Source organism: Macaca nemestrina, chromosome 7, assembly GCF_043159975.1.
Source record: "Macaca nemestrina isolate mMacNem1 chromosome 7, mMacNem.hap1, whole genome shotgun sequence".
Lineage (NCBI taxonomy): Eukaryota > Metazoa > Chordata > Mammalia > Primates > Cercopithecidae > Macaca > Macaca nemestrina.
In genome coordinates this window covers 49,686,740-49,700,193 of record NC_092131.1, presented here as the reverse complement: position 1 = coordinate 49,700,193, position 13,454 = coordinate 49,686,740, and the positions used below count along the sequence as shown (strand labels likewise).

The 13,454-nt window shown below is 37.0% G+C and overlaps 2 protein-coding genes across 5 annotated transcripts in view; one reads left to right on the top strand and one right to left on the bottom strand.

The window, feature by feature from the left end:
• Positions 1-13,454, top strand: part of LOC105473622 (AT-rich interaction domain 4A) — a 75,608-nt gene that overhangs the window by 44,824 nt on the left and 17,330 nt on the right. For all 4 annotated transcript variants that reach the window (XM_011727491.2, XM_011727489.2, XM_011727490.2 and 1 more), the window contains 6 exons: positions 1,151-1,223; positions 2,814-2,908; positions 3,394-3,491; positions 4,025-4,256; positions 7,631-7,881; positions 10,593-10,790. In XM_011727491.2, the coding sequence (XP_011725793.1) occupies positions 1,151-1,223; positions 2,814-2,908; positions 3,394-3,491; positions 4,025-4,256; positions 7,631-7,881; positions 10,593-10,790 (947 nt within the window). The remainder of the gene's footprint in view (positions 1-1,150; positions 1,224-2,813; positions 2,909-3,393; positions 3,492-4,024; positions 4,257-7,630; positions 7,882-10,592; positions 10,791-13,454) is intronic.
• Positions 10,787-13,454, bottom strand: part of LOC105473619 (translocase of inner mitochondrial membrane 9) — a 61,602-nt gene continuing 58,934 nt past the window's right edge. Inside the window, exon 10 of the transcript XR_011625839.1 lies at positions 10,787-10,991. The gene's annotated coding sequence lies outside the window, so the exon portion shown is untranslated. The remainder of the gene's footprint in view (positions 10,992-13,454) is intronic.

Sequence of the window (13,454 nt, the reverse complement as noted above, 5' to 3'; positions counted from 1 at the left end):
CGCCTGTAATCCCAGCACTTTGTGAGACTGGGGTGGGCGGATCACCTGAGGTCAGGAGTTCGAGACTAGCTTGGCCAAAATGGTGAGACCCATCTCTATTAAAAATACAAAAAAACTAGCCAGGTGTAGTGGCACACTGCTGTAGTCCCAGCTACTCAGGAGGCTGAGTCAGCAGAATTGCTTGAACCCAGGAGGCAGAGGCTTCAGTGAGCTGAGGTCGTCCCATTGCACTCCAGCCTAGGCAGCAAGAGCAAAACTCCATCTTAAAAAAAAAAAAAAAAAAAAAAAAAAAAAAAAAAAAAAAGATTCTGAGCTCTTTTAGAACAGAGGAGAGTAATACTCTGAGTTATGATCATTTATATGGAGGAAACATATCAGTGTTTTGTTTCTCTGTAGTATTGCTAAACTTTAAGAATTTTTAAAGAAGCTAAATCAGTAATTATGTATCTTGTTTCCTTCCCTAAGAATTACTTCTGGAATTATTTCGTTATCTTATTTTTAGGTGTTGCAAAGTCAACCAAAGGGGCCATACTAGAAAGGCAAAAGAGAAAACCAGGTTATTGTGAGATGAGGGGGTGATGAGGTCTGGGGTAAAATAGAATGTATATGACTCACTTAAATGTATTCAGATTTCTTTAAAACATTGTGCCATCTAAACAAAAATCCTTTGCTACTGTGACTTTGCAATCCCTGGTTTATATTCATCTGACAATAACAAAACCTATCATATTTATATGAAAGTTACTTTTAGATATAAATATATGATATAATGAACATGTGTCATGATTGTGCTCATCTGCCAGTATATTTGCGTGGGCCACATAGTATTTTTAATGGGCTTAAAAAAAAATAACAGGTGAGGTGAAAACATAACACTCCCATTTTATTCCTGAATGTTTTCCTCTTGGCTAATCTTAGTCCTTACAGTGATACTCAAAGGTAGAGTTAGACTGGTAAATGGAGTGAAGGGTAGACATTTTATATCTTCATAAATATGACTTAAAATCTGGCATTGTAGGATATTGAGAAAATTCAGATTTTTCAGCTTTATTAAAATTTGATGACTTTACATTGGGTTCACAAAAGTAAAAGAAGACATGTATCTTTTCCAGTTCACTGCGCCATACATTTATATATTTTATCTTTACAGCCTGAGGAAGAACTTGATCCTGAAGAGAGGGACAACTTCCTCCAGCAGCTTTATAAGTTTATGGAAGACAGAGGTATTTTCATGCTCATTATTTTAAAGTAGTCATTTATTTTACATGTTTACATTCTAGGTATATGCATTGTTTTTGTTAGTATTGCAGATAAACAGTTTTGGATTTTATAATTTATTTATTTATTTTGAGACAGGTTCTTGCTTTGATGCCCAGGCTGGAATGCAGTGATTTGCTCCTGGCTTACTGCAGCCTTGACCTCCTGGGCTCAAGTGATCCTCCTGCCTCAGCCTCTCGAGTAGCTGGGACTACAGGCATGTGCCACCATACTCAGCTAATTTTTTATTTTTCTATTTTTTGTAGAGACAGGTTTGGCCATATTGCCCAGGCTGGTCTCAAACTCCTGGCCTCAAGTGATTCTCTTACTTCTGCCTCCCAAAGTGCTGAGATTACAGCTGTGAACCACCATGCCTGTCTAGTTTTTGGATTTTAAATAAATCCTAGAATCAGTTACACCTGACAGTAGTAAAATATTTGGAATTAAACTGTTAATACCTATTTTACATAGAAACAAGTGAGAAAGTATTTTAATACAATTTAGTTTTCCCTGTCACTTATAAACTAAAGAATATTCTGATATTTTAGAAATAGAAAGTGACCAGTTATAATGTTAATCTGCATATCCACTAATTGCTAATGCTGTATTTGTGGTAAATAAACTAGATAAACTAGCCTGATCCTTGTTCTCAGCAAATTAAACATAATAGGAGACCAATAGTTATCTGAAAAGGATGAGATTTCTAATATAGGTAGAATAATAGAACAATTATAAACCATCCTACTCCTTGGCATTTGTTAGTCCTGGAAAATCTTAAGATAAATTGGTCCTAAACATTCTGTGTGGCCTTCAGAAATCATCCTTCAGATTACTGCTAACAGTCTTAACATTTGTGTCAAAGCAGTGAAAATGGAACCAGGGTGTAAATCTTATCTTTTCTATTGTGTTTGTTTATGCCTAAACTTTTTTTTTTTTTTTTTTTTTTTTTTTTTTTTTGAGACAGAGTCTTGCTCTGTCACTCAAGCTGGAGTGCAGTGGCATGAATATGGCTCCCTCCAGCCTCCACTTCCTGGACTCAAGCAATCCTCCCACTTCAGGCTCCCGAGTACCTGGGACCACAGGTGCACACCACCACACTCAGCTAATGTTTTCCTTTTAATTTTTGTAGAGACAGGATATTGCCATGTTGCCCAGGCTGGTCTCAAACTCCTGAGCCCAAGTGATCTTCCTGCCTTAGGCTCCCAAAGTGCTGGGGTTACAGGTGTGAGCCGCTGCACCCAGCCCTACGCCCAAGCTTCTTGAACCAGCAACATTGTTGGCCACACCATGTAGTGTTTAGTTTTACTCAATTCATTCACAGTTAAAGAGGTGGCTTTATTAGTTTTAGAAGTATAACACCTAAAATCTGAAGTTCCCCACAAAGGCTATATAAATAATGGAGAGCATATCTTATGTTGTCTTACATTGTTTAAGGCTCTTTAAATATGTGCCTCTAATTAATGAAATTTGGGAAATTAGAAGTTGACAGCTTTGTTTTCAAATTAGTATTTCTCATTTGAATAAACATTTTATTTCTACCTACTTACATTGAAAAGGTACTCCAATCAACAAACCACCTGTTTTGGGCTATAAAGATCTCAATCTCTTCAAACTCTTCAGACTGGTTTATCATCAGGGTGGATGTGACAATGTAAGTATAACATTGCTATTTGAAACATGTATTGGTGTCATAAAAAGGTAAATTATCTTATATTGCATTATATGCACATTGGATAATAAATACATTTCCTTAATGAACATAGAATATTAGGGTAAAGATTATTTCCTGGCCAGGCATGGTGGCTCACACCTGTAATCCCAGCATTTTGGGAGGCTGAGGCGGGGTGGATTGCTTGAGCTCAGGAGTTCGAGACCAGCCTGGGCAACATGGCGAAACCCTATCTCAACAAAAATTAGCCAGGTGTGGTGTCGCATGCCTGTGGTCCCAACTACTCGGGAAGCTGAGGTGGGAGGATCACTTGAGCCCAGGAAGTCGAGGCTGCAGTGAGCCCTGATTGCGCCACTGCACTCCAGCCTGGGCAACAGAGTGAGACCCTGTCTCAAAAAAAAAAAAAAAAAAAAAAAAAAAAGATTAATTCCCTTTGCAAATGTTAACATAAAAACTTAATTTTCCAGATTGATAGTGGTGCTGTATGGAAGCAAATTTATATGGACCTTGGCATTCCTATTTTGAATTCAGCTGCTTCCTACAATGTAAAAACTGCTTATAGAAAGTAAGTAGTATAGTTTATTCATCAAAGAATATATATTTATAGGAAATATTTTCCATTTACTTTGTTAACAAGAATACATCAATCTAGGAACATTAAAGTTAGAGAAAGTGTATAAAAAGGTTTAGGTTGACAGATACTTGTGATTGAAAGTTATTTCATTGCATCAAATCTTCTTTACTCCATTTCTTATGTTGTCCTGATTTCCTTTCCAAAAGCAAGACGCAGACAGTGTCTGCGATTATGATACATATTATAGAGCTACATCTTTTGGGGTGAACAGCCTTCATATCAAAACTTAGGATAGTTATGTTTAGTTATCACAAGCTGAGACGCCTCAGGACAGCATTTTATGATCAGTTTTTCTGTTTATAATTCTATCTAAAACACCAAGAAAATAGTAACACAGAAAATAGCAACACAAAATTTTTTTTTAATTACTGGGCTTTACTTTTTAAAAATGTGTTTAATAACATGTGAATTCAAGTTAAATGCAAAGACTGTAAGATTTCTTAAATGAAATATTGTTTGTTTAGGTATCTGTATGGTTTTGAGGAGTACTGCCGTTCGGCAAATATTCAGTTCAGAACTATTCATCACCATGAACCAAAAGTAAAAGAGGAAAAAAAAGACTTAGAAGAATCAATGGAAGAGGCTCTCAAATTAGATCAAGAAATGCCTTTAACAGAAGTGAAGAGTGAACCTGAGGAAAATATTGATTCAAACAGTGAAAGTGAAAGAGAAGAGATAGAATTAAAATCTCCGAGAGTGAGTTCTTAATACTAGTTTTATCTGGTTTAAGTATTACTTAAAATTTTTTATTATAGCCATTTTCATATATACACAAAAGTACTACAGTGAACCTAGCTTATTTTCCAGTATTTAATGCTGCTTAGCTAACTACTTTTTTCTAAATATATTGTATATTATTTTCTCTACCTGAAAACCCTTCCTTCTGTTTTCTGTTTATGTTCGATCAAGTCATTCTCATCTGGGATGAATCTCAGATATTCCTTTTCCAAGTCTTTTGCTAAAGTATCACCTCATTGAAGGCTATCTCGGTCACCTTATCTGAAATTGTAACCTGCCTCCTCTCTTTAGAACTCTCAGTCCCTGTAATGTTGCTCCTATTTGTAATTTACTTATTCTGTTTATTGTGATTATCTATTTTGCGCCACTCTACACAAGAATTACACTCCACGAGGTCAGGGATTAGTGTTTATTTCGTTTATTGACAGATCCCAGGCATTTAGAATAGTGCCTGGCACGTAATAAAGGCTTATTAAATAGATGCTGAATAAACGAATCACCTCTTTATAGTGCCTGTGCCCTGAACTAGATGGTATCTTGTCTTTCTCTGTAACTTTATAGCACACTGTGTGGCTCTAGTGATGTGTACATGTACGCTGGTTGTATCTTCCAACTCTGCTCCTTCTTTCCTTTAATATATAAAGTCTGTTTAGGAATTGTCATCTAGCATTTGGATCAGTGTCCAGTAATGTTTACATAGTAGGATTTATCAAGTTTTAGAAAGAGAAAGGAATTTACCGCACCATCAAAGAAGTTTAATTAGTATAATATGTCTTATTTTTTGGTGGAATCATATTTAATGAAAAAGAATGTGAAATTTCTTTGTCTTATAGTCCAGAAACCAGTTGTTAAAACTGTTCATTCTTTCATGTAGTAAATGGAATCTTTTAGTGAATGTCATGAAGTTTCCAAATTGGTTTTCTTTTCTTTTATTAATTTTTTTTTAAATTGTGGTAAGTACATATAACATAAAATTTGCCACCTTAACTCTTTTCAAGTGTACATTTCATTGGCATTAAGTACATTCTCACTGTTGCATAAGCATCACCACCATCAAGTTCCAGAACATTTTTACCTTGCAAAACTGAAATTCTGTACCCATTAAACAGTAACTCCTCATTCTTCCCCCAACCCCTAGCAACCACAATTTTACTTTCTGTACCTATGAATTTGATATTCTAGGTATCTTTATATAAGTGAAATCATACAGTGTTTGTTTTTTTGTACTGGCTTATTCACTCAGCATAATATCTGCAAGACATTATGTTGTAGCACGTGTCAGAATTTCCTTCCTTTTTAAAGGTGAATAATATTTTATTGTATGTATTGTGGACATACTTTCTTGTCATTACCTAAAAACCTTCCTCGTCCTACATAAAATATCTGCAATGTGCTGTCTAGTATAGATGAACCATAAATTTACATTCTCCTAAATTTTCTCCCAATTTTTTACTATTTTAAAAAGTGCTGTAATACATTTGCTTGTAAAAATATCCTTATCACTTATCCACATATATAAGCCAGGCTTCTAAAAATGGCATTTCTCACCTGTAGTCCCAGCTACTCAGGAGGCTGAGGCAGGAGGATCACTTGAAACCAGGAGGCAGAGGTTGTAGCGAGCCAAGATCGCACCACTGCACTCTAGCCTAGGTGATAGAGCGAGACTCCATCTCAAAAAATTGAATAAATAAATAAAAATGGTACTTCTGGGAAAAAGGCATACAGACCCAAGTTTTATAGCAGTTGTTTTCATTCATTTACCTACAGATATTTTTTTTTTTTTTTTTTTTTTTTGAGACAGAGTCTGGCTCTGCCTCCCAGGCTGGAGTGCAGTGGCCGGATCTCAGCTCACTGCAAGCTCCGCATCCCGGGTTCACGCCATTCTCCTGCCTCAGCCTCCCGAGTAGTTGGGACTACAGGCGCCCGCCACTGCGCCCGGCTAGTTTTTTGTATTTTTTAGCAGAGACGGGGTTTCACCGTGTTAGCCAGGATGGTCTCGATCTCCTGACCTCGTGATCCGCCCGTCTCGGCCTCCCAAAGTGCTGGGATTACAGGCTTGAGCCACCGCGCCCGGCCTTACCTACAGATATTTTAAAAGCACCTGCTAGGCCGGGCGCGGTGGCTCATGCCTGTAATCCCAGCACTTTGGGAGGCCGAGGCGGGCGGATCACGAGGTCAAGAGATCAAGACCATCCTGGCCACATGGTGAAACCCCATCTCTACTAAAAATACAAAAATTAGCTGGGCGTGGTGGCGTGCGCCTGTAGTCCCAGCTACTCATGAGGCTGAGGCTGGAGAATCGCTTGAACCTGGGAGGTAGAGGTTGCAGTGAGCTGAGATCACACCACTGCACTCCAGCCTGGCGACACAGTGAGCTTCTGTCTCAAAACAAAAACAAAAACACCTGCTATGTGCCAGCCACTGTGTAGATCTGAGGAGATGGAAGTGCCATCTTGGAACTTGCATGCTAGTGCTTTATGATAGAAAAAAATTTCTTCTTTTCCTGCCTTTGAAGTGTAAATAGCACATAGCCAGCAACTAGGGAAAACATTTGCTTACTGAGATATTAATTGTATCCTAATGCTCCCTAAGTTGCCGGCTGTTTATCTGCTTTATTCCAAGAAGAGGAGAATTCTGCCAGTGTATAAAAGTTGTCTTGAAATAGAACCTAGGAGATAGTGAAATTGCTCACCAGTCATGGTCACTTCAGCATTCAGTGGGCTAGATAGAAGCTAGTAGGGGTAAAACATATTGCTGTTGGCCCAGCGAACTCTCCAGATACTCATTCAAAGAAGTCTCCTCACTTTTTTTGCCATTTATGCAATTCAGTCCTTTTAAAATGTAGTCATCCACAAATACAGTGACAATGTAAATTTTGTCTTACTAAGCTGTAGAATTAGAGACCACAGAGCTTTTAAAGAAGCAAAATTCAGGGGATTTGCTTTATTATTGTTACGTTTTATCATTAACATTAGATAATTTATTTTAAATTTTTATTATAGTTGAGAATAAAAGTGAGATAAAATGACGTAGTAAACAAAGGAGACAACTTTTATTTCTTTTTTGTTGTTGTTTCCTTTTTTCATTCAAACAGATTCTGACAGATATTTCTTAAGTAGTATGTAGCCAAAGTAGACCTGGACATAATTAAGTAATTTATATTAGTTATTCTTTTACTTTCAAAAGGAAGAGAAATGTACCTTTGAGTTGGTTTTCAGGGCCGTGTTTCAAGCCAGAGTCATTGCTGTGAAGGTTAAAGGAAAAGATGTTTTTTCCTGCTTTTTTCCCCTTTATAGTGATAGCTATTTTAAAGCTTTTATCACCTCTACTAGGGACGAAGGAGAATTGCTCGAGATGTAAATTCTATTAAAAAGGAAATCGAAGAAGAGAAAACAGAAGACAAATTAAAAGACAATGATACAGAAAATAAGGATGCAGATGATGACTATGAAACTGCAGAGAAAAAAGAAAATGAGCTACTACTGGGGAGAAAAAATACACCAAAGCAAAAAGAGAAGAAAATTAAAAAACAGGAGGATTCTGACAAAGATTCAGATGAAGAGGAAGAGAAAAGCCAAGAGAGGTACATTATCTTATGTTTGTTCTCCAGAAGCACCTGTCTGGGGTACAACAGCGCTTTGTTCCTGCTTAGAGATTCAGGTTTAAGGGAATGTTTTCTTATTGGGACTTCCGTTCCTCTTGTCTAATGAAGGTGAGACACATTGTGAAGATGATGTGTATTGCCTTTCGGAATCGGAGAATATACTGGTCGCACCATTTTAATAGCACTTGTGCCCTAAACAGTGGCCTCAAAGAAGGCTGCGCCACCCAGTCAAAAGAAAGGTCCTGCAGTTGACAGCAGGGAAGGGAGCTGGAGAAAAATGGAGGAAGTGGACAAGAGGAAACAGCGACAGCAAAAATTCCATTTTAAAAAAGGTACAATGTGGGAAAGCTAACAAACACATGGGTGCACAGTACTAGCAGATGTTTCTGTGTGTTAGCTTTAAGACATTTTTCTTTTTCAAGTTATTGTATTAGATTAAGTGGCATGCACCCCTGATTCTAGTTTGGAAAATACATTCTTGCCCCACATCACAACAATAAATTTTAGATTTTTTAATGTCCATCCTGTTTACTGTTGAGTAAAACCTGTATTCTTTTTTTCTATGTATTAGACAAGTATGGACTGAACTGACTTAAAAATAGTCAGAGATTAGGCAGTCCAGCAAGATCAAGGTAGTCTCTCACCAAGGTATTAGCTGTTTCTGTAAGCGTTGAGAAATGGATTTACTAATTTTAGGACACTACTAAAAATGAATTTTAACTGAGCAACAACATAACACACTTACTTGTAATACCAGCTCTCTTCTATAGTTATTTTTCTATTATTATGTGATGTTAATTTTTCTAGAAATTTGAGTTGTTAAGCCAAATTTGGGAAAACTGACCTGCCATTGAGATAATAAATATTTGGAAAAATAGGATGATTAGTGAATGGGAGAGGTAATTTGATTTAATACAAATAGGCACAGGAGCTATCACAATTACGTATGAACTAGGTTAGTGAGTAAGAAAAGGTTCTGTAATGAAATATAATTAGGATTAGGAAAAGTAGGAGGAAATAATTGGAGTTGAGTATAATGCTATGAGTATAGAATTTTAAATATTTGGACAAAAAAATTTAAGCAAAGGTGAACCACTTAAAAAGTAGAGCCTGATTGGCCGGGCGCAGTGTCTCACACCTGTAATCCCAGCATTTTGGGAGGCCGAGGCAGGCGGATCATGAGGTCAGGAGATCAAGACCATCCTGGCTAACACGGTGAAACCCCATCTCTACTAAAAATACAAAAATTAGCCAGGCGCGGTGGTGGGCACCTGTATTCCCAGCTATTCGGGAGGCTGAGGCAGGAGAATGGCGTGAACCTGGGAGGCGGAGCTTGCAGTGAACCAAGATTGTATCGTTGCACTCCATCCAGCCTAGGTAACAGAGTGAGACTCTGTCTCAAAAAAAAAGGAAGGCCTAATTATAGTTTGAAGCTTTGTGAAAAGCTTTGAAGCTTTGTGTGAAAAACATCAAAATATGTATATTGAAATATGTATATAAAACATATAATACATCTATGTAAAAATGTGATTTAAAAAGACTATAACTGCTATGTAAATGGAGGTTTATTTTAGAGAAAACTTCACAGACTTGAATATGAAGAACAATATTATCTTTAAGTAGTTTTTCTCATAATGTTTTGAATTTACCTCATCAGTCTATTATTGGAAGGTGTCCTCCAAGAGAAAACATTCCCACTGCAAATGGGCTGTCAAAGCTTCATGTCAGGACCCCCAGGGGTCACCAAAATAATGCCCTATATTTATTACAGAGAACAATACTACTTGTTGAGCTTTTAATGCTTGTGACACTAGAATGATCTTTGATGCAGTTCTCTTGTGAGTCTTTACAGCATTGATACACAATGTTTTGTTATAAAAATATTAAAAGTATTTTTAGACTGTCCTGTTTTAATCTTTATACCTGATTATCAATACAAAGAAAAGCTGATGGAATATGAGTAAACAAATAGAATTCAACACAAATGTAAAGCTTTGTTCTTGTGGTGCTATCCTACAGTGTCAGCAAGTGACCTAATACTCAAATTTCTTTTCTTTGTTAGGGTTGGGAAACCTTTAAAATATAAATTAGTTTACATGGTTACTAAGGTAGATAGCCCTTGCTTATTATTTTGCCCACTAAAAAAACTAGTCTTGCCAAGAACTATTCTAATTGTGGTAGTAAAGCAGATTTAAGAAAATTCAGTTGCAGGAAGTTACAAAATATCCTTAGATCTTTTTTTACATATAAGGTGGCACTTAAATATGAATTCTGAAGAATTTTTTCAGAGCATATTTTTCTTATTTTGTTTTGTCAAAAGTGATTTGTTTGATTACAGATCATCGTTAGCTGGCACTTAAATACGAATTCTAAAGAATTTTTTCAGAGCGTATTTTTCTTATTTTGTTTTGTCAGAAGTGATTTGTTTGATTACAGATCATCATTAGCTGTGACTTGATTGGCTTTTAAAAAGTATGGATTTACTTTGGGTACAGTGCACCTTCACATAATAAATTCCTTAGTAAGTAGGCCACAGAAATCTTCTCCTTCTCCTCCTTCTTCTCCTCCTCCACTGATATGTTACTAAGGTAATATTTAGGTTGTGAATAATCTACCTGTTGAATTCTTTTAGCATATTTTGTTCTCCATTAAGTTATTAGTAGCATTATCAATATTATAACTTAATGCAGGGAAGAAACTGAAAGCAAATGTGACTCTGAGGGAGAGGAAGATGAGGAAGACATGGAACCCTGCCTAACAGGAACCAAAGTGAAAGTAAAATACGGACGAGGGAAGACTCAGAAAATTTATGAAGCCAGTATTAAAAGCACTGAAATTGATGATGGAGAAGTTTTATATTTGGTACATTACTATGGATGGAATGTCAGGTAAGCAAGAAAGTATTTTCTTACTATTGAAATTTTTTCAGTGGTTAAATAGAACATCAACTTAATGTTGTGAAGAGTGAAAGCAAATGATGGTATATATTTACAAAGCACACCTTGATTCTGAATTTTCCAAGACTTTGACATTCCTGCTGTTATACTGGCAGTGTCAATGCTTCTAGCCGGAGACTACCAGGATCACACCTGTAGTTAGAACAAGTTACATTTATTACTCATTTATAGTGAGGGAGAACACACAGCAAAGGAAACCATAGGGCACCTTAGTAATAAGGTGTTAAATGAATCAACAGAGGCTCAAGGCACCACCTTTGGAAAACAATTCATAATTCTGTGGAGACATATTACTGAATGTGAGCAGGGAGCCAGGCCCCCAGCTTCCAACTGTGCAGTGTTTGTTTGTTTCATTAATCAGAAATCAAGCCTGTGTCAAGCACTGTAATAATTCTAAGTCGACTAATTAATAAAACAGAACGTTAGAACTTAGATTTGATATTCCATTAGATTATTTTGGGGAGGGTTTAAGAAAGGCAGAGCATGGTGGCTCGTGCCTGTAATACCAGCACTTTGGGAGGTGGAGGCGGAAGGACTGCTTGAGGCCAGGAGTTCGAGACCAGACCTGGCAACATAGTTAGACCCTCATCTCTACAAAAAATTAAAATTAAAAATTAGCCTGGCATTGTGGCACGTACCTGTAGTCCCAGCTACCCAGAAGGCTGAGGTGAGAGGATCACTGGAGCCCAGGAGTTGGAGACTGCAATGAGCTATGATCATGCCACTGCACTCCAGCCTGGACGATGGAGCAAAACCCTGTCTCTTATTAAAAAAAAAAAAAGAAAAAAAAAAAAGGGATTTTGCTCCATATTGGATCCTGTCAGGAAGCTGGGGTAATTATAATTGGTTTTCTTAATACATCTTATCTAGAAGGAGAGACAGACCAAGGTAACACTATAACTGGTAAAGAAACAGCAATCACTCACATTAGTCAAGAAAAAAAAGCTGTTTGGTCGTTTTTGTGACTTGGACAATGTTTCTGTTTTTTCTGTGTTCAGACACGATTAAGAAGTGGTCTTGTTTTTGTTTTGATACATCATGATCACAGAATGGACTTGTCTGATGTTGATGCTCTTTGAAATTGTTCATATTTCAACAGCAGGACAGTGTGGCCTAGCTATGCATGCCAGACTAGCTCCAAGCAACACCAAGGCCCAACGGATAGTGCCAGGAAAATTCCTAAATGTCGGGGGCTGCCTTTCTTGTTGTCTTTTACAAAATCTGGCATGTTTAATATCTCTAGTTGCCCTGTATTTATTTGGAGCCAGACTGCTCCTGGGTTTCTCTATACACTAGATGTGTGCTCTGTTATGACTCAAATCCCTCATCTCTAAACTGGGAAAAATACGGTTCCTATTTTGTAGAGGTGTTGTATAATGCAGTAGTTCCCTCTCATCTGCTGGAGATGTGTTCCAAGACCCCCAGTGGATGCTGAAACCTCAGATAGTACTGAATCCTATATATCCTATCATTTTTCCTATACATATGTACCTACAATAAAGTTTAATTTATAAATTAAGCACAGTAAGAGATTAACAATAATAATAAAATACAGCAATTATAACAATATATTGTAATAAAAGTTATATGAATGTAGTCTTTCTCAAAATATCTTAATATTTTTGGATCATGGGTAATTGAACTATGCTGTGGCTAAGCAGGGACTACTGTAGTGATAATATTTGTATTAAGATGTAAATGCTTAGAATCATGCCTGGCACTTAGTGCTCCATGAATGTTAACTGTTTTGTTTTCTTTACAATGTATTGCTGAATTCAGGGGAAAAGGACTATCTTACCAACTTTCAGTCATTATATTTCCAGTTGCATCACATGATAGCCTTCTTTCTTCTTCAGATTCTTATTTAGTTCACAACTTTCCACTCCTGTTTCACATCTGTATATGTCTGTGTTCTGCTTTCTAGAATTTCCCGTATCATCTTTCTTTCTCATCTCTTTAATGTTTTACTTTATGACTCTTCTCAGCAGTCATTTTATTATACACTCAGGTTTTGGATTGGTCATCTCCCTAATTCGTTACTTAACTGGTACTCTCCTGGTTCATGTTTTTTCTTTGTTCTTGTCTACTCCTAAAAGCTGGTATAATTCTGGCCTGTTCGTTGAGATGAAGCCACCATGGTTCCTAAAGAATTTAGCCAGATTCCTGAAAGGGAGTATCTGCAAGTGTAAGAAGTGTGAGAAGAGTCCTGGTCTCTCACTGAGAAATCCTGGGACTGTCTTTGGTTAGTAGTATTAGTGCTAGAAGTACCTACATGGTATACTGCTTTGTCCAGTGTCGCCAGGACCAAGTACACTAAAAATCAGGCTTGCGCTTCTTGGTTGTCTGATACCTCCTTTGGAATTGTGGAATTGGATAGAGTTATCCCTTTGTTAGCCCTGGATCAGATACATAACTCTCTTATTGCACTTACCAGACTATACTTGATTTTACCCTATGTCTGTCTTTTATAACAGACTATGGGTTGCTTGAGAACAGGGGCCATGTTTATTCTCTACGTACTTCCTGATACAGTGCATACTAGTAGGCCCTCAGTGTATGTTCAGATGAATAAACATTTCCATATAAGTTAACAAA